This window comes from Phyllobates terribilis, unplaced genomic scaffold, assembly GCF_046119375.1.
Source record: "Phyllobates terribilis strain yellow unplaced genomic scaffold, ASM4611937v1 Scaffold_10__3_contigs__length_209671492, whole genome shotgun sequence".
NCBI classification, from domain to species: Eukaryota; Metazoa; Chordata; class Amphibia; order Anura; family Dendrobatidae; genus Phyllobates; species Phyllobates terribilis.
The window spans coordinates 158,317,658-158,339,710 of NW_027362770.1; the positions used below are offsets into that span (position 1 = coordinate 158,317,658).

The 22,053-nt window shown below is 47.7% G+C and overlaps 1 protein-coding gene across 1 annotated transcript in view; it reads right to left on the reverse strand.

The window, feature by feature from the left end:
• The window catches only part of VWF (von Willebrand factor), a 344,529-nt gene that overhangs the window by 283,537 nt on the left and 38,939 nt on the right, over positions 1–22,053 (reverse strand). The window contains exons 10-12 of the mRNA XM_073649985.1: positions 17,421–17,467; positions 11,672–11,808; positions 8,147–8,285 (exon numbers count right to left, since the gene is read on the reverse strand). Coding sequence (XP_073506086.1) covers positions 8,147–8,285; positions 11,672–11,808; positions 17,421–17,467 — 323 coding nt within the window. The remainder of the gene's footprint in view (positions 1–8,146; positions 8,286–11,671; positions 11,809–17,420; positions 17,468–22,053) is intronic.

A 22,053-nucleotide genomic window follows, 5' to 3' on the forward strand; every position in this document is an offset into this window, starting at 1 on the left:
GGTATGCGGCTATATGGAGCCGCCGCTGCGGAGCAGGTCCTCTGGAGCTGATGGTGACGCAGCAGAGTTGGTTCAGCTCTCCACAGGCAGAGCTTAGCTCCAGGGCAGTATATGAAGAATTGTGGAGGTAGATGTTGTTGATGCGGTGTAATGCAGGGCTGAGGGCCCACACAATGACCAGACAACAAATTGATGGCGGTTTCCTCTACCTTTACTTGCGGTTTGCTAGAGCAGAGCGGGGCACGGGTACTAGCTGGAAGTGGAGGTCCGGGCGGCCTGGAAGCAAGTTGGGGATCCACCTCGCCAGGAGGAGTTGTAGACCTTTCCTCTGTGCTATTCTCTCTGGCCCTGCTGCTTAAAGCTATGCTGCGGCCCTGGTCCCTGAGTAAAACGTCTCTTCCTCACCCGTATGGCAGACAGCTCGGGCCTTCCTGGAGTGTCAGTCCCTCGTGGCGGTGCTGGGCCCTATGATGCTGCTGAGCCACTGAGCGTCTGGTGGGGCCAGGAGACCTGCAGTCTCCTGCCCTCCGGATTCAGCTGCTGGGCCTTCAGTGCCCTACAGCCTCGGACTCCGGTGTCCGGTTCCTTTGCGCTTCTCTCTGGGGCAAGCTTATTCACAGCTCCCTTCCCTAGGTCCTTCCTCGCTGTCCTCTTGTCTCCAACTCCTCTCAACTCACTCTTACTAACCAAGCCTCCAGATTCCAATTTGAAGGGGAGGAGCTCCCCTTGCTGGTCTGGAGCCAGGAAAGTGTTGTATGCTGGTAAACCTGATTAGGGGACCCCTCCTTGCTTCCACGCATGGCATCACCCCTTGTGAGGGAGGCAATGCCACTGTGGCAACCGGACCCCTGGGGTGCCACACAGACGCCTCTCCCGGGTCTAGTGCTTGGTTAGAAAACATTATTCTCTTCAAAAGGTTGTCCAGAATAAAAGGGGTCTACTTTTTTTTTTTAAAACAGCGCCACTCTTGTCCACAGGCTGAATGTACACTGCTCAAAAAAATAAAGGGAACACTTAAACAATACAATGTAACTCCAAGTCAATAACACTTCTGTGAAATCTACCTGTCCAGTTATCAAGCAACACTGATTGTGAATCCATTTCTCCTGCTGTTGTGCAAATGGAACAGACAACTGGTAGAAATGATCGGCAATTAGCAAGATACCCCCTATAAAGGAGCGGTTCTGCAGGTGGGGACCACAGACCATTTCTCTGTTCTCATCCTTTTTGGCTGTTGTTTTGGTCACTTTTTCATTTTGCCATTGCTCTCACCCCTAGAGGTACAGTAGCATTAGGCGGTGTCTACAGTACAACCCACAGAGGTTGTTCAGGTAGTGCAGTTCATCCAGGATGGCACATCAATGCGAGCTGTGGCAAGAAGGGTAGCTGTGTCTGTCAGCAGAGTGTCCAGAGCATGGAGCAGATACCAGGAGACGTGGAGGGAGCCATAGGAGGGTAACAACCCAGCAGCAGGACCGTTACCTCCTCCTTTGTGCAAGGAGGAACAGGAGGAGCACAGCCAGAGCCCTGCAAAATGACCTCCAGCAGGCCATAAATGTGCATGTGTCTGCACAAACGGTTAGAAACCGACTCCATGAGGGTGGTATGAGGGCCCGACGTCCACAGATGGGGGTTGTGCTCACAGCCCAACACCGTGCAGCACGCTTGGCATTTGCCACAGAACACCAGGATTGGCAAAGTCACCACTGGCGCCCTGTGCTCTTCACAGATGAAAGCAGGTTCACACTGAGCACATGTGACAGACGTGACAGAGTCTGGAGACGCCATGGAGAGCGATCTGCTGCCTGCAACATCCTTCAGCATGACCGGTTTGGCAGTGGGTCAGTAATGGTGTTGGGTGGCATTTCTTTGGAGGGCCGCAGAGCCCTCCATGTGACGCGCCCCCTGGGCCAGTGCTGTTTGGGGATTACCCGGAGCCGGATCTGATGGAGGTTGTAGTCTCCGAGTGGCGGCGACCCGGTCCGTGCCCAGGGTGTCAAACTCAGTGTGTGGCAGTCTTTACAGATGTTATTAGTTGTTCTTAGTGTCGACTACGCCACCCGTTGATTTGCGGTCAAAAGGCCGCCGCTGCAGCAGGGTCCGCTGAGGCTGGTGGTATATGTGCAGCTGTGGTAGTATAACCCCCAACGGGAGGGGTATAGCCTCAGGGGGTCAGGTGTAGAGGATGGTGGTAGTGGTGGTGCAGTGTGGATGGTAAGAAGACTCAGAGTTGGGCTGTGCAGTTCAGGGTTTTTACTTACTGCTGTTCTGTTGGTCACTCTGGCCTTGAGTGACCGCCCGAGCCGTGCTGCGTCCACCAGGTCCTGGACTCGGCCAACCCCCAAGCAATTCTGGAGCGTGGTCCTGAGCTCCCTTTCTGACTGTCCTCTCTACTGGCCGTTCCCACCAGGGGTCCACTTATGTCCGGCTCCCTCGGGTCTCCTGTTGGGTGAACCTTCTTTGGCTTCCCTGACCCTATGCTCGGTGTGCCTTCTTAGTGGACTTGGTGAGGGGCTGCTCCACATGTAATGTCGCAGCCTCCGGTTCTTAGTTGAGGGTAGTTTCTCTCCTCCACTAATTTGGGATCCGGTTCCCTTGCGTGCCAACCCTTCACCCTTCTGGTTGTATACTGGGTTCTTGGGGTTCCTTCTTCTCCCCCTCTGGGTCCTTCTCTTCTCCTCTCTCTCTTCTCTCTGCAGGCGCTCCTGGACCTCTCTCAGGACTGACTGACCCTCTACAGAAGACTGACCCTGATCTAAGATGGTGCCCACCTTATATACTCCCTCTATGTGTGAGCTCAGGTGACCAGCACCCAATGAGCTCCTAGCCTTACCCAGACTACTCCCCCTATCTGCCCCTACACTACTGGGATGTTCCACCCCCCTCCCACTCCAGCCAGGGACAGACACTGTCGTACCTGCACATATACTGGTGGGAGTACCGTCGGTCTGTCCCCCGGAAATGGGATGTATGTAGTGTATGCAGCTATCTGAGCTCAGTCCCACACTCCATCCTTACCCGGGAGTGGAATACCACACCTCTGGCTTGAGGTGTAATACCCCTGTAGCAGCCGAGTCCTCAGGGTGCTACATTCCCCCCTGGTAAATCACAGCACGTCCTCGGGCTGTAAGAGAATAAAACATCCATAAACATACAATTTTTTTTATAACAATATAAACATATAAAACATTATATATATATTTCTGCAGCATAAAACTTTTTCATAATAAACATTCTTGTGAACTTTCTTGTTCCTCCGGCCACGGTGCAACTTGTGACCGGGTAAAGTGCGACAGTCTCTTGTAGAATAACACAGCTTTCCTATAAAATCAGTAGGGGGCGCCTTAAAAAAGCGCAACTATATACAAGGGGAAATATGGCCGCTCTCAGTCCTCGGCCAGGTATTAGGAAAGGAATGACCGCTCTCAGTCCTCGGTCAGTGGGAATAGGGACACACGGGTTTCAGTTCAATTTGCTGGTCCCAACGGGGACTATATTTTAACTAGCAGCAGTAACAGTTCTTATACCCTGACGGGTAACTATGTACAGTCTCTTTACCGTACTTTAATGACGGCGTACTCCTGCTCCTCCTTCAGACCCGTCCGGGTCCTCTTGCTCCTCTTCACACCGTAGCTCCTCCTCCGTCAGCCGGTGTACATGGAGGGCGTAGGGTCCTTTGGCACACTTGTGCCGGGTGAACGTGACCTCGTCCCCTACATATAGGTCACGACCTCTGTGTCCCTCCGGCAGATGGGACTCCACGTCTCTTCTGGTCACAAAGACGTCGCCGGGGGTGTGGTGATCCCTGATGAAGCCCCACCCGTGCTGCAATTGAAACTTAATCACAGTCCCGGTGGTACGGGGACCATGAGCTGCACGGGGGTCTCTCCTGGTCCTGCTCTTCTGCCCTGCGCTCTGTTCCTGCAGCCGCTGCTCACGGACCCGCCTCTCTCTCCGTTCTTGCTCGAAGACTGCCAACTGCTGGCGGCAGCACTCCACACGCTCCGCTGCGGCTGCCCGAGTTTCCTGAGTGAACCCCATGAGGTCTCCTCCGGTGGGGTCCCACTCGAACTGCGCTTCTTCCAGCGGGAGCGGGGTCCTCTTAACGGGCTTCGGAGCCGGAATCAGGGGCTCGCACAGGGGCCTTGCTTTTTGGAGTTCCAGTTGGTAGTACTCCGGTGGCCATCTAAAGGGCTGCCCATCCGGGCACGTATGCTGGGCAAATAGGTCTTCACCCAGGTGTGGCGCTGTGGATGTTGAGGGCGCGGTGGTGGTAGCGGCGCCCGGGTTCGCCAGGCCTTGCGACCAGGCCTGGGGTACCCTGAACGTAAAGGGCACCGTGAAGACGGCGGCGCCCGGGGTTACTTGGCCCAGCGACCAGGCCGGTGGCTCAGTGGAGGTAGAGGGCGCTGTTGGTACTGCGGCGCCCGGGGGTACTAGACCTTGCGACCAGGCCGGTGGTGTTTCCTGCTTTGCCGCGCTCAGGGTTGAGGCTCGTGACGTCACAGGGGTCGCGGCCGCGGCTTCTGCTTGAGGCCTTGTCTGGAGCGGTGACGATGCAGCGACGGGCACGGCAGGGGGAATTTCGGGCTCTGCGACGGAGAGCTGGGGCAGGCACGCGGTTTCTCGGCTTGGGGTAGTGACGTCCCCTTTACCTGCCTCCATCTGTTCAGCTCCCTATTCGGCGCCGTCTCCGGCCTTCACTCCTCCTGCACCATCCTCAGAGGCGGTCTGTCTCCTCGTCTCGGGTGGCGTGCTTCGCTGGCGGGTTCTTGCCTGCAGGGCCATCTCTCGGCTCCACTCCGTCAGCGTCTCTCGCTGCACCTGGGCCATCCTCCATGCGAGGCGCTCCAGCGCGGTCTGCGCACACTCCCGGTCTCGGGGGAGCTGTGCCAGGATCTCCACTAAGCCTAGTGGGGTTGTTGCTTGCAGCAGGCTCCTGACCACAGGGTCGGTGCTGCCTGACTCTCCTTCCATCTCCGGGTACGACTTCTCCGGAGTCCTCTCCAGACTTCTTGTCTCCGGGTGCGCTCTCTCCAGACTCCTCCAGGCTGCACCCATCTTCGCTCTCTTGTTCTGTCTCCGCCCACATTGAAGGTGGTCCCGGGGCAACTTTGTGATTGTCAGTTCCAGGGGCAGTTCTCTCACGCTGATGGACATCTCTAGCATCACAGTCTCCGTTGGTGGGGGCGGTTTCCGCTTTTGGCGCCATTCCTTTACCTGGCCCACGATGGGAGGTGACCTCTTGCCACCCTCTGGCACGCCCATAATGGCGTCCGCTCTTCCAAGGCGGGAAATTTTCTGGAAATGGCGGGAATCGTCTCCCAGTGGCGGGAAACTCCGTGGATGGCGGGAAAAAGCTGCAGATGGCGGGCAACCGGCGGGAAACGATCCATGATGGCGTCCCATGGCGGGGACCCTCTGGAACCGGCGGGAGACTTCTTCTTGAGGTAAATTTGAACTTTTCTTCAGGCACGCAGTACCCGGTGGTTGCGGGCACGAAATCCTGCCGACTACGCCAAAGTTGACGCGCCCCCTGGGCCAGTGCTGTTTGGGGATTACCCGGAGCCGGATCTGATGGGGGTTGTAGTCTCCGAGTGGCGGCGACCCGGTCCGTGCCCAGGGTGTCAAACTCAGTGTGTGGCAGTCTTTACAGATGTTATTAGTTGTTCTTAGTGTCGACTACGCCACCCGTTGATTTGCGGTCAAAAGGCCGCCGCTGCAGTAGGGTCCGCTGAGGCTGGTGGTATATGTGCAGCTGTGGTAGTATAACCCCCAACGGGAGAGGTATAGCCTCAGGGGGTCAGGTGTAGAGGATGGTGGTAGTGGTGGTGCAGTGTGGATGGTAAGAAGACTCAGAGTCGGGCTGTGCAGTTCAGGGTTTTTACTTACTGCTGTTCTGTTGGTCACTCTGGCCTTGAGTGACCGCCCGAGCCGTGCTGCGTCCACCAGGTCCTGGACTCGGCCAACCCCCAAGCAATTCTGGAGCGTGGTCCTGAGCTCCCTTTCTGACTGTCCTCTCTACTGGCCGTTCCCACCAGGGGTCCACTTATGTCCGGCTCCCTCGGGTCTCCTGTTGGGTGAACCTTCTTTGGCTTCCCTGACCCTATGCTCGGTGTGCCTTCTTAGTGGACTTGGTGAGGGGCTGCTCCACATGTAATGTCGCAGCCTCCGGTTCTTAGTTGAGGGTAGTTTCTCTCCTCCACTAATTTGGGATCCGGTTCCCTTGCGTGCCAACCCTTCACCCTTCTGGTTGTATACTGGGTTCTTGGGGTTCCTTCTTCTCCCCCTCTGGGTCCTTCTCTTCTCCTCTCTCTCTTCTCTCTGCAGGCGCTCCTGGACCTCTCTCAGGACTGACTGACCCTCTACAGAAGACTGACCCTGATCTAAGATGGTGCCCACCTTATATACTCCCTCTATGTGTGAGCTCAGGTGACCAGCACCCAATGAGCTCCTAGCCTTACCCAGACTGCTCCCCCTATCTGCCCCTACACTACTGGGATGTTCCACCCCCCTCCCACTCCAGCCAGGGACAGACACTGTCGTACCTGCACATATACTGGTGGGAGTACCGTCGGTCTGTCCCCCGGAAATGGGATGTATGTAGTGTATGCAGCTATCTGAGCTCAGTCCCACACTCCATCCTTACCCGGGAGTGGAATACCACACCTCTGGCTTGAGGTGTAATACCCCTGTAGCAGCCGAGTCCTCAGGGTGCTACACATGTTCTCGCCAGAGGTAGCCTGACTGCCATTAGGTACTGAGATGAGATCCTCAGACCCCTTGTGAGACCATATGCTGGTGCGGTTGGCCCTGGGTTCCCCCTAATGCAGGACAATGCCAGACCTCATGTGGCTGGAGTGTGTCAGCAGTTCCTGCAAGATGAAGGCATTGAAGCTATGGACTGGCCCGCCCGTTCCCCAGACCTGAATCCGATTGAGCACATCTGGGACACCATGTCTCCTCCATCCACCAACGTCACGTTGCACCACAGACTGTCCAGGAGTTGGCGGATGCTTTAGTCCAGGTCTGGGAGGAGATCCCACAGGAGACCATTCACAACCTCATCAGGAGCATGCCCAGGCGTTGTAGGGAGGTCATACAGGCACGTGGAGGCCACACACAATACTGAGCCTCATCAGGAGCATGCCCAGGCGTTGTAGGGAGGTCATACAGGCACGTGGAGGCCACACACAATACTCAGCCTCATCAGGAGCATGCCCAGGCGTTGTAGGGAGGTCATACAGGCACGTGGAGGCCACACACAATACTCAGCCTCATCAGGAGCATGCCCAGGCGTTGTAGGGAGGTCATACAGGCACGTGGAGGCCACACACAATACTGAGACTCATTGTGACTTGTTTTAAGGACATTACATCAAAGTTGGATCAGCCTGTAGTGTGTTTTTCCACTTTAATTTTGGGGGTGACTCCAAATCCAGGCCTCCATTGGTTAATAAATTTGATTTCCATTGATGATTTTTGTGTGATTTTGTTGTCAGCACATTCAACTTTGTACAGAACAAAGTATTCAATGAGAATATTTCATTCATTCAGATCTAGGATGTGTTATTTGAGTGTTCCCTTTATTTTTTTGAGCAGTGTAGTATTGCAGCTCAACACCTTTTATTTGAAAGCAGATGAGTTGCAATACCAGACACTGCCCATTGATAATGGTGGCGCTGTTTGAAGGTTATTTTTAGGGACTGCATATAAACATTATTATATAAGCTGAGCTCTTCCACATCATTATGTTCAGTCTCCCTTCTCAAGATTGCTTTTGATATTAAAATTAATCCTGCATTTGACTGATTGAAAAAAACTTTCACTTCACTACCTGGAAACTGTCAAGTAGAAGGATTAGAATCCTTAAAAGAAAAACAATATACATTGCCATTTTCTAGAAACAGCACCACTCGTATTTACAGGTCGCGTCTGGTATTGCAGTTTAGCTTCATTGACAAGAATCTTGCAAAGCTGCAATGCCAAATACGACCTGTAGACAGGGGTGGCGCTGTTTTACGGGGAAAAAAAATCATGTTTTTCTCATTCTGAACAACTCTTTCAATAGCAGCCCCTTAAAGGGGTGTTTGCATAGTACACAATAAATGAAAAATACATAGTATTGCCCTATGGCGCATTATTACCTTGCAGCAATGGAAGCATGATGTCCTGTCCGTTTACAGAGACGCCTCCTCCATGTTTGAATTTTAATGTAATATTATGCATGTCCAGGAGACGTACGGTGGCTGATCTGGTGCACACAGCATCGGGGTCATCTGCACACTAGAAACAGAGAGCAAAATGGACTTAAAGGGATTATTCCCATCTTCGTAAATGGGTATTGTCAGATAGTGCTTGTAAATACAAGAAATTTTCCAATTTACTTCTCAATAAAATTTTCAGCCGTTTTTGAGAATTTGCACTTTTCTTTTAATTACCAATTGTTGCCTTGGACACCGACCACCGCTGCTAGAGAGTAGAATATGTGCAGTGCTTACAAGCTCTTTTCCATTGAGCTTGTAACAAGTATTTTGAAGCTGGCTGTTACTTACTAATCTTAGCCAGCTTCAGCACAAGCTAGACAACAGCGGCGCTTACAAGCTAGACAACAGAGGTGGTCGGTCTCCAAGGCAACTAGTTGTAAACAAAAGAAAAAGTGTTCATATCTCAAAAACGGCTGAAAATTTTAATATGCAGTAAATTGTAAAAGTGCTTGTTTTTACAAGAACTACCTGAAAATATCTATTTATGCAGATGGGGAAAAAAACACTTTAACTCAGCAGATTTTAACTGTCAGAAGAAGCATATTTCTTGGCCCAGATATAAAATATATAATGGGGCCCCTAATGATCCTGTCCGATTCATAGAAGTGTTGTTCTCCATGATTTCTATCTAAAAGCCCAACCGCTGGTCCACTACATTGGCCAAATTCTCCTTTGGTAAGTTTACATTAATGGCATTTTGAGAGTCCACTGATAGGCACAAGGGGGCGCTGTGCATTTGGCAGATTGGTTATTAGCAAATCTTGGATGCCTTTCTATATCTCTCTCCATATTTCCATCTGTGTTGGCTGAGTCTTCTGTATATTTCCCAGGATGTTCATCAGAAAGTGAGAGAGTAAAGAGTGGAGAAAACTATGTGAGTATTTACTGGAACACCAATTCACAATTAAAGGGGTTTTCTCATTAGAGCCAGCGCCCACTGCTGAGAAAAGATAGTATTACAATGCAACCATTCAAATAAGTGATTGTCCCAGACGTCCGTGTCTTTTTCACGTACGCAAAAAAAAAAATGGTACAAGTGTCATCATCACTGGTCAGTGTGTCATCAGTGTTTGATCAGTGTGTCATCAGTGAGTCATCAGTGTGTCATCAGTGTTAGGCAGTAGATCTCCCTCTCCCCATAAGGAATAAGCATGGCCAATCAAATGAACTAATCGTATACAGTGGAGAAAAAAAAGTATTTAGTCAGCCACCAATTGTGCAAGTTCTCCCACTTACAAAGATGAGGTCGGCCTGTAATTAACATCATAGGTCGACCTCAACTATGGGAGACAAAATGAGAAAACAAATCCTGAAAATCACATTGTCTGATTTGGAAAGACATTTTTTTCAAATTTTGGTGGAAAATAACTAATTTGGTCAATTACAAAAGTTCATCTCGATACTTTGTTCTATATCCTTTGTTGGCAATGATAGAGGTCAAACGTTTTCTGTAAGTCTTCACAAGGTTGGCACACACTGTTGCTGGTATGTTGGCCCATTCCTCCATGCAGATCTCCTCTAGAGCAGTGATGTTTTGGGGCTGTCGCTGGGCAAAACGGACTTTCAACTCCCTCCAAAGGTTTTCTATAGGGTTTAGATCTGGAGACTGGCTAGGCCACTCCAGGACCTTGAAATGCTTCTTACGAAGCCACTCCTTCATTGCCCTGGTGGTGTGCTTGGCATCATTGTCATGCTGAAAGACCCAGCCACGTTTCATCTTCAATGCTCTTGCTGATGGAAGGAGGTTTGCACTCAAAATCTCACGATACATGGCCCCATTCATTTTTTCATGTACACGGATCAGTCGTCCTGGTCCCTTGGCGGAGAAACAGCCCCAAAGCATGATGTTGCCACCCCCATGCTTCACAGTAGGTATGGTGTTCTTTGGATGCAGCTCAGCATTTTTTCTCCTCCAAACACGACGAGTTGTGTTTCTACCAAACAGTTCTACTTTGGTTTCATCTGACCATATGACATTCTCCCAATACGCCTCTGGATCATCCAAATGCTCTCTAGCAAACTTCAGACGGGCCCGGACATGTAATGGCTTAAGCAGGGGGACACGTCTGGCACTGCAGGATCTGAGTCCCTGGCGGTGTAGTGTGTTACTGATGGTAGCCTCTGTAACGTTGGTCCCAGCTCTCTGCAGGTCATTCACTAGGTCCCCCCGTGTGGTGTGATCACCATTCTTGAAATCATTTTGACCCCACGGGGTGAGATCTTGTGTGGAGCCCCAGATCGAGGGAGATTATCAGTGGTCTTGTATGTCTTCCATTTTCTAATTATTGCTCCCACAGTTGATTTCTTCACACCAAGCTGCTTGCCTATTGCAGATTCAGTCTTCCCAGCCTGGTGCAGGGCTACAATTTTGTTTCTCAGGTCCTTTGACAGCTCTTTGGTCTTCACCATAGTGGAGTTTCAATTGTGACTGTTTGAGGTTGCGGACAGGAGTCTTTTATACTGATAACAAGTTCAAACAGGTGCCAGTACTACAGGTAATGAGTGGAGGACAGAGGAGCCTCGTAAAGAAGAAGTTACAGGTCTGTGAGAGCCAGAAATCTTGCTTGTTTGTAATTGACCAAATACTTAATTTTCCACCAAAATTTGAAAAAAATTTCTTTCCAAATCAGACAATGTGATTTTCAGGATTTGTTTTCTCATTTTGTCTCTCATAGTTGAGGTCGACCTATGATGTCAATTACAGGCCTCTCTCATCTTTTTAAGTGGGAGAACTTGCACAATTGGTGGCTGACTAAATACTTTTTTTCCCCACTGCATGTGTAGGTGGAGGTAGGAGTAGACCTGATTAGGAGATTACTATGATCAACTCCCTTTCCCTGTAGTACCTCATGGTTTATGTTGTGACTGGGCCTCATTTTGTCAGAATTTGGACTCAACACAGAGTATTTTTTCCTGTTTGACCATGTGGTCTAACAAAAAAAACCTCTTCAAAGGGGTTGTCTGGTTAAAAAAAAAGTTATCTCCTATGCACAAGTGTGTCCCTGCATCGGGACCCACACCAATCGGGATATCAGAGAACTTTTATTCTTGACTGGGCACTTTGATCTTTGTTACAAGATGGCACAGCAGGTCAGGTCGGATACCCAACCATTGTTCCATTCATTCTCTATGGGCTGCCGGCAAAAGGCGAGTGCAGCACTGGGCAGCCTGATAGGGAATGAATGAAGCAGCAGGCACTGCTGCCCTGTTCTTGCCAGGATAAACGTCCCCCATTCTCCTGATCAGTGCCGAACCCAGTGGTCAGACAGCTACCGATAAAATATGTGATAACTTGATTCAACTGGACAACCCCTTTAAGAAACCATATAGATGCCCAGCATAACCAATGTCCCATGTTTGTCTCTTCATGAGCTACGAGCCTTCCCTTTTGATCTAATATGGTACCTGCACAGTCTCTATGGCCACAGAGAAAGATCCATCCACCATGTCTTTTGCAAGTAAGTAATGACAGATGCCGCTGAAGGTAAAATGCTTGTTGTCAAAGCTCTTGAAGTGTGATTGTCCAGTGACGTAGCATTCCCCTGAGCAAAAACAATGAGAAAACATACAAAATTAGGAAGAGTTTAAAGAAAGATATTTTCAGGAGTTGAGTTACACACTTTTAATTTTTATTTCATAAATCAATAGTACCAGTGAAAATAATGAACTTTGTAATATATCTTATCTTTTATATCAGAGTAATCTACTTCTTTCTCCTCCTGGACTGAGCTTTCACTCTCAATTCATGGGTAAAAGCTGTATAATCAATATTCAGTGAAGACAGATTTCCCCATTACTGAGATAGGAGATGACAGTTGGTGCCTTTAAAATTCTATGGAGGAGGGAGGAGCTAGAGGCAGACGCAGACATTCCAGGGAGGAGCTAGAGACAGACACAGACATTCTAGGGAGGAGCTAGAGGCAGACACAGACATTCTAGGGAGGAGCTAGAGGCAGACACAGACATTCTAGGGAGGAGCTAGAGGCAGACACAGACATTCTAGGGATGAGCTAGAGGCAGACACAGACATTCTAGGGAGGAGCTAGAGGCAGACACAGGCATTCTAGGGAGGAGCTAGAGACAGACACAGACATTCTAGGGAGGAGCTAGAGGCCGACACAGACATTCTAGGGAGGAGCTAGAGGCCGACACAGAAATTCTAGGGAGGAGCTAGAGGCCGACACAGACATTCTAGGGAGGAGCTAGAGGCGGACACAGACATTCTAGGGAGGAGCTAGAGGTGGACACAGACATTCTAGGGAGGAGCTAGAGGCAGACACAGACATTCTAGGGATGAGCTAGAGACCGACACAGACATTCTAGGGAGGATCTGGAGGCAGACACAGACATTCTAGGGAGGAGCTAGAGGCCGACACAGACATTCTAGGGAGGAGCTAGAGGCAGACACAGACATTCTAGGGAGGAGCTAGAGACCGACACAGACATTCTAGGGATGAGCTAGAGGCGGACACAGACATTCTAGGGCGGAGCAAGAGGCCGACACAGACATTCTAGGGAGGAGCTAGAAGCAGACACAGACATTCTAGGGAGGAGCTAGAGACAGGACACAGACATTCTAGGGAGGAGCTAGAGGCAAACACAGACATTCTAGGGAGGAGCTAGAGGCAGACACAGACATTCTAGGGAGGAGCTAGAGGCAGACACAGACATTCTAGGGAGGAGCTAGAGGCCGACACAGACATTCTAGGGAGGAGCTAGAGGCCGACACAGAAATTCTAGGGAGGAGCTAGAGGCCGACACAGACATTCTAGGGAGGAGCTAGAGGCGGACACAGACATTCTAGGGAGGAGCAAGAGGTGGACACAGACATTCTAGGGAGGAGCTAGAGGCGGACACAGACATTCTAGGGATGAGCTAGAGACCGACACAGACATTCTAGGGATGAGCTAGAGACCGACACAGACATTCTAGGGATGAGCTAGAGGCGGACACAGACATTCTAGGGCGGAGCAAGAGGCCGACACAGACATTCTAGGGAGGAGCTAGAAGCAGACACAGACATTCTAGGGAGGAGCTAGAGACAGGACACAGACATTCTAGGGAGGAGCTAGAGGCAAACACAGACATTCTAGGGAGGAGCTAGAGGCAGACACAGACATTCTAGGGAGGAGCTAGAGGCAGACACAGACATTCTAGGGAGGAGCTAGAGGCAGACACAGACATTTTAGGGAGGTGCTAGAGGCACACACAGACATTCTAGGGAGGAGCTAGAGGCAGACACAGACACTCTAGGGAGGAGCTAGAGGCAGACACAGACATTCAAGGGAGGAGCTAGAGGCCGACACAGAAATTCTAGGGATGAGCTAGAGGCAGACACAGACATTCTAGGGAGGAGCTAGAGGCAGACACAGACATTCTAGGGAGGAGCTAGAGGTGGACACAGACATTCTAGGGAGGAGCTAGAGACAGACACAGACATTCTAGGGAAGAGCTAGAGGCAGACACAGACATTCTAGGGAGGAGCTAGAGGCTGACATAGACATTCTAGGGAGGAGCTAGAAGCAGACACAGTCATTCTAGGGAGGAGCTAGAGGCAGACACAGACATTCTAGGGAGGAGCTAGAGGCGGACACAGACATTCTAGGGAGGAGCTAGAGGTGGACACAGACATTCTAGGGAGGAGCTAGAGGCCGACACAGACATTCTAGGGAGGAGCTAGAAGCAGACACATTCTAGGGAGGAGCTAGAGGCCGACACAGACATTCTAGGGAGGAGCTAGAAGCAGGCACAGACATTCTGCTGCAAGTTCTCCTGAAACTACAGTTAGATCTTCATAGAACTTTATGAGCACCAACTATCATCTCCAATATCAATAATGGTAAAATCTGTCTTCAGTGAAGACAGACTTGACCCCTAAATTAAGAATTTTCAGAAAGAAAGATAGTCCAGGAGGAGAAAGAAGTAGATTTCTCTGATAAGATATATTACAAAGTGGCTTATTTTCATGTGTACTATTGATTTATGAAAAAAATATTAAAATGACGGTTACTCTTTAAAACACACCTGTCATTTATCATGTGTGTACATAAGGAATAACACTGTTTATGGTCATTATATGATGTATACTGCATTTGTCACCAATTTACCCATCTAATTAATTTTCAGAGGTCTCTGAACTAACACTGAATGCTATGATGTCTCCCATACACAGCACACACAGACATTGGGGATTCCTGTTCCTGTACATGTTAAGAAGCAACATATTATTCTGCATTACTGAGCAGTGTTGCTGTGAATCCAGCTCTGGGCTGAGATAAAACACTTACTAGAAAGCTGCAGCACAATCTGCCTGTGCATAACGGTACTTAACTTTGCTCTTCCCTTCTACTCACCGGCCCCACCTCCCTCCTTCATATATGTTATTGACCAGCTACAATCTGATCCCTCATATTCCCTACAGGTGTCAATATCAGAATGAAAGCTGCGCTCTGATTGGGCGCCATACGCAACAAAGACCATCTTGGTTTTAAACTGATCCATGAATCTTCCCCCATTTTCTCGTGAGCTAGAAAGTTTGTAGAAATGTCTGATGTTCGCACCTTCAGGGGATGTGGAAAGTTTTGCTTTGAAATAGTGGAAAAATGTAGCGCTCATAAAAGTTAATGATTACACAAGTCATTCTTGTTACACCGAAGAGAAAGCTGAATGGAAATTGGTCCAGACATTACTGATTTACTAATACAAGGATGATTACCTAGAGCCGGAATAAAATTATTCCAGAATAGGCCGTAACTTGTCCTGCTCTGAACTATAATCATATAAGGCTCCCGTAGATTGTGATAATGGGGATTATAAATAATTATTATAATACTTGGATATAAGCAGCCCTTTAAATCGCCCTATTAGGATATTTTAAAGGAGACACAACTCATAAAAACAACCCTTTTTACAATTGATCCAAGACAGGCGATCGACTGATTGATGTAGATCAGCTTCAGAAACCTCTAAACATAACAGCACCCTCTACTGTTTAAAGTGAGGTATTACATGCTGATCATTTACTCTAATCATCAACCTGGTGGATAGGCCAGGTCAAGGGGCAGATCTCACTACTCTGGCTAAAAAAAAGAGGGTACCTCGCCGAAAAACTATTACCAGTCCAGATCCCATGGATGCCGGAATTCCACAGTGGCGGAACACCACAGCTCCGTTCAATGTGTAGTGGCCATCCCGATGAGACCTGATGCAAAATTTGGACCTGGGACCCACCTACATGTAGGTCAAATGTATTAGCCCTCGTAATGTTTTAAATCCTATAAAGATATCCTGTGCTAACTTCACCCATCCTGGCCCCCTTCCTGGTATAATGTCCCCCATCCTGTCCTCCTTACTGCCATAATGCCACTTCTCCTAAGCCCTTTCCTGGTATACTGTCACCCATTCTGGCCCCTTCCTGGTATAATGTCCCCCGTTCAGGCCTCCTTTCTGCCATAATGCCCCCTCTCCTGTGCCCTTTCCTGGTATAATGTCACCCATCAAAACCCCTTCCTGGTATCATGTCCCCCATCATGGCCTCCTTCCTGCTATAATGCCCCCTCTCCTGAGCCCTTTCCTGGTATAATGTCACCCATCCTGGCCCCCTTCCTGATATAATGTCCCCCATCCTGGCCTCCTTCCTGCCATAATGCCCCTTCTCTTGAGCCCTTTCCTGGTACAATGTCACCCATCCTGGCCCCCTGCTTGTAATAATGTCACCATCCTGGGCCCCATCCTGGTCTAATGTCCCCCATCCTGGGCCCCTTTCCATAAAAGTGTCACCATCCTGGTATAATTTCCCCATCCTGGCCCCATCCAGTAATATATATTTCCCATCCTGACCCCCTCTAGTAATATATGTCCCCCATCCTGAGCCCCTTCCTGGTATAATGTCCAAGCTCCTGGGCTTATCCTGTAATAATGCTCCCCGTTCTGCTGCTGTTCTCTAACACATGTTGTCAGGGAGAACACCGGAGAGATCGTGTAGATCCCACCGCTGCCACCAATTTGTCAAGGGACACAACTGCGCTGCCTCTAATCGTCAGGATAATTATGCAATTTACTGACAAGTGATGGACAAGGCCGTGGCTGCTTCCACTACTAGGCCGGTTATTGGGGAACTCACAGTGAGCATATAGTATATACACCTCTGATTCCAACACATTAAATATATTTATATATGTATATATACCCCAATACGATCACAGGCAATTCCAAAATAATTAAAGGAACTACTAGCTGCCACCACCAATCGTTTATACAGACCGATTGGAACCCGTTACAAGTAGCGTATGGCTTCTGGGGTGTGGTTTATAGAGCAAGACGAACAGAGCTATTACATTTTATATATTTAATCCGGAAAGGTAAGCAGTGTTTATAAAAAATATACTATGATGATACAGAATGGGAACAAAACAATATGGTATATACAATCACATGTAATAAAAGGGATAACAAAAGGAAAAGTACTAAACCTGTGTCACGGAACTGGCTCAGATCTCAGCAGAGGGAAGCACTCCTTATCTCAACTCTTTATAGAAACGGACAGAACCACAGAGTACTGTGTCTTCCAGAATTGACTAATGATAGGAACCCAAATTCTGATCTTTCATGGATCAAGGTCATACCTTCAACTTTTAGGATATCTTCGCCCCTGTAGGTCCCAGGTGATAGATATTGTTGTTGTGTTTCCTATCATGATTTTACCTTTCTATGGAGATGAAACATGGTATGGATATCATCATCCATCTACCAATATTAAGTTAGAGGGGTTAGAGTGGCCTTACAGTGATGTGAGTGAATGCGATATTTTCGTCCCTTCGCTACAACACCGAAAATATATCTCCCATAAATATCAGATTGATGCAAACCCCAATATTCATCACTAACCACTGGCTCCAGAAAGTCTGAGATAATTCCTTTGAACAGATGAAGTGACAGTACTTCTCCGCCTCTGAGTATATGAATCATAAACTTGTTGGCTGGTTCTCAGCTGATCGATGGGACTGTCAGATGTCAGGTCTCTGACCAAACTGAACCTATGCTAAGAATAGGTCATTCATGTCTTTCTTGTGGACAACCCCTTTAATTATGCGAAAAATTAATATCTCATTTTGAATGCAGAATTTTAATGTAAGGACTATTTCAAGGGAAATACCTGGACAATCTTCGTTGCTACACTCCCAGAGGCCACTTTTGCAGGAGCTAAAAAAGAAAATCAAATGTAAATGAAAATCTATTTGAAGCACCCGGGATATATACAGAATAGAGACAGAAATTCATAATTAGGACCCCCTCTTACCACACATATAAAGCTTATTTTTTTCACTCTACAGGCTTACGTAATCAAAATGAAAAGTGGTAAAATGTTAGAAAAATGTCTATATTTTACTCAAGAGCAGCAATCACAAATCTGCAAGCTTCACAGCTGAACTCTCTCAACATTCCTTGCTAGTTTAGCGACAGCAAAGCTTGCTGTGGACACTGTACAATAATCTGATGAAGTGAAGGACAAACTAACTGTCCTCCAGCATTACAGCAGATCAGATAGACTGTAAGGTTTATGTCTGGTAATAAGCTGTTTATTTCTAAAGACGACAGAATAGTGAATACAGATCTGGAGTCGAATACAGGCAGGAACACAGCATCATTAAATGATATGTTATGTAATGTATGTACACAGTGAATCTACTACAGAACAGGGAGTGCAGCTCTGGAGAATAATACAGGATGTCACTCAGGATCAGTACAGGATTAGTAATGTAAGGTATGTACACAGTGACTGCACCAGCAGAATAGTGAGCGCAGCTCTGGAGTATAATACAGAATGTAACTCAGTATCAGTAATGTAATGTATGTACACAGTGACTGCACCAGCAGAATAGTGAGTGCAGCTCTGGAGTATAATACAGGATGTAACTCAGGATCAGTAATGTAATGTATGTACACAGTGACTGCACCAGCAGAATAGTGAGTGCAGCTCTGGAGTATAATACAGGATGTTACTCAGGATCAGTAATGTAATGTATGTACACAGTGACTGCACCAGCAGAATAGTGAGTGCAGCTCTGGAGTATAATACAGGATGTAACTCAGGATCAGTAATGTAATGTATGTACACAGTGACTGCACCAGCAGAGTAGTGAGTGCAGCTCTGGAGTATAATACAGGATGTAACTCAGGATCAGTAATGTAATGTATGTACACAGTGACTGCACCAGCAGAATAGTGAGTGCAGCTCTGGAGTATAATACAGGATGTAACTCAGGATCAGTAATGTAATGTATGTACACAGTGACTGCACCAGCAGAATAGTGAGTGCAGCTCTGGAGTATAATACAGGATGTAACTCAGGATCAGTAATGTAATGTATGTACACAGTGACTGCACCAGCAGAATAGCGAGTGCAGCTCTGGAGTATAATACAGGATGTAACTCAGGATCAGTAATGTAATGTATGTACACAGTGACTGCACCAGCAGAATAGTGAGTGCAGCTCTGGAGTATAATACAGGATGTAACTCAGGATCAGTAATGTAATGTATGTACACAGTGACTGCACCAGCAGAGTAGTGAGTGCAGCTCTGGAGTATAATACAGGATGTAACTCAGGATCAGTAATGTAATGTATGTACACAGTGACTGCACCAGCAGAATAGTGAGTGCAGCTCTGGAGTATAATACAGGATGTAACTCAGGATCAGTAATGTAATGTATGTACACACTGACTGCACCAGCAGAATAGTGAGTGCAGCTCTGGAGTATAATACAGGCGGTAACTCAGGATCAGTACAGGATAAGTAATGTAATGTATGTACACAGTGACTGTACCAGCAGAATAGTGAGTGCAGCTCTGGGGTATAATACAGGATGTAACTCAGGATCAGTAATGTAATGTATGTACACAGTGACCGCACCATCAGAATAGTGAGTGCAGCTCTGGAGTATAATACAGGATGTAACTCAGGATCAGTACAGGATTAGTAATGTAAGGTATGTACACAGTGATTGCACCAGCAGAATAGTGAATGCAGCTCTGAAGTATAATACAGGATGTAACTCAGGATCAGTAATGTAATGTATGTACACAGTGACTGCACCAGCAGAATAGTGAGCACAGCTCTGGAGTATAATACAGGATGTAACTCAGGATCAGTAATGTAATGTATGTACACAGTTACTGTACCAGCAGAATAGTGAGTGCAGCTCTGGGGTATAATACAGGATGTAACTCAGGATCAGTACAGGATTAGTAATGTAAGGTATGTACGTACACGGTGATTGCACCAGCAGAATAGTGAATGCAGCTCTGAAGTATAATACAGGATGTAACTCAGGATCAGTAATGTAATGTACGTACACAGTGATTGCACCAGCAGAATAGTGAGTGCAGCTCTGGAGTATAATACAGGATGTAACTCAGGATCAGTAATGTAATGTATGTACACAGTTACTGTACCAGCAGAATAGTGAGTGCAGCTCTGGGGTATAATACAGGATGTAACTCAGGATCAGTAATGTAATGCATGTACACAGTGACTGCACCAGCAGAATAGTGAGTGCAGCTCTGGAGTATAATACAGGATGTAACTCAGGATCAGTACAGGATCAGTAATGTAATGTATGTACACAGTGACTGCACCAGCAGAATAGTGAGTGCAGCTCTGGAGTATAATACAGGAGGTAACTCGGGATCAGTAATGTAATGCATGTACACAGTGACTGCACCAGCAGAATAATGAGTGCAGCTCTGGAGTATAATATAGGATGTAATTCAGGATCAGTACAGGATGAGTAATGTAATGTATGTACACAGTGACTGCACCAGCAGAATAGTGAGCGCAGCTCTGGAGTATAATACAGGATGTAACTCAGGATCAGTACAGGATCAATATTGTAATGTATGTACACAGTGACTGCACCAGCAGAATAGTGAGTGCAGCTCTGGAGTATAATACAGGATGTAACTCGGGATCAGTAATATAATGCATGTACACAGTGACTGCACCCGCAGAATAGTGAGTGCAGCTCTGCAGTATAATATAGGATGTAACTCAGGATCAGTACAGGATCAGTAATGTAATGTATGTACACAGTGATTGCACTAGCAGAATAGTGAGTGCAGCTCTGGAGTATAATACAGGATGTAACTCAGGATCAGTAATCTATTGTATGTACACAGTGACTGCACCAGCAGAATAGTGAGTGCAGCTCTGAAGTATAATACAGGATGTAACTCAGGATCAGTAATGTAATGTATGTACACAGTGACTGCACCAGCAGAATAGTGAGTGCAGCTCTGGAGTATAATACAGGATGTAACTCAGGATCAGTAATGTATGTACACAGTGACTGCACCAGCAGAATAGTGAGTGCAGCTCTGGAGTATAATACAGGATGCAACTCAGGATCAGTACAGGATCAGTAATGTAATGTATGTGCACAGTGACTGCACCAGCAGAATAGTGAGTGCAGCTCTGGAGTATAATACAGGAGGTAACTCAGGATTAGAGATGAGCGGTGTTCGACTAGAACTGTTCGCCAATCTCAAATTAGAGCTGTTTTTGGCGGTGTTCGAGTTGTTCGACGAACCCGAACGATTTGCAAAAAATTCGGCTGTTCGAGGTTATGTTCGATAACTGTTCGTGCACCAAAAGCGTGTCCTGCATGTCTGGCGCTATTTAGAGCACCAATCATGCAGGGATTGTCTGCCACTCACTGTAATGCCACAGCCATGGTGGTTGTGGCATTACAGTGATTGCCCAAATCGATGGGAACAGTGCTCACAGTGAAACATGAAAAGCCGGCAATTCAGCAGCGGCATACACCGGTACCCGACAATTTAGAACAGAAAGAATAGAGAATCACACATAGATTAGATAGATAGAAACATGTCAGTCACATATATAAGAAGTACAGTGACAGTGTTGATTACTGTACTTGTCATTTAGAGTTAAGATAAAGGATTTATTTAAAATAATAATTGGCGTGGGGTTCCCCGTAATTTTAGTCTCTAGCGGAGGTTAAGCAGACGGCTGGGGCAGATGTTTGAAGCCTGGGAAGGGGGTAATACCCACGGAGCTTCCCAGGCTACTAATATCAGCCCCCAGCTGAATGCCTAGCCTTTACTAGCTATTAAAATGGGGGACCCCCAAAAAAATGACGTGGGGTCCCCCCTATTTTAATAGCTAGCAAAGGCTAGGCAGGCAGCTGGGGGCTGATATTAATAGCCCAGGAAGGGTGCCATGAATATTGGCCCCCTCCCAGGCTAGAAACACCAGCCATCAGCCGCCCCAGAAATGGCGCATCCATAGGATGTGCCAATTCTGGCACTTAGCCTCGCTCTTCCCACTGCCCTGTAGCGGTGGCAGTGGGGTAATAGGGCTGTGGTTGATGTCAGCTTATAATGCCAGCTAACATCAAGCCCAGGTTAGTAATGGAGAGGCGTCTATAAGACACCCCCATTATTAACCCCATGGTCAAAGTTAAAAAAAAACACAAACACCCAGAATAAAGTCCTTTAATTGAAATAAAGACACAATTCTTTATTGTTCTAAATTAAACCATACTTACCATCACGCCCATTCCAGCTGAAGCCAATGATCTCCTGCAATAAAAGTAAAATAATAAACCAACATCATCCTTACCTTTCCATGGTTCCCACGACGGCTTCAGCTCTGCTACATTCACATAACAGGCTGGACCGCAGCAGAACGCTGCCATCCAGCTTGCCATGCCGCACACACTGAGAAGGGCAGGCATGCTTGCGCTCCTCAGTGTCTCGCTGTGAC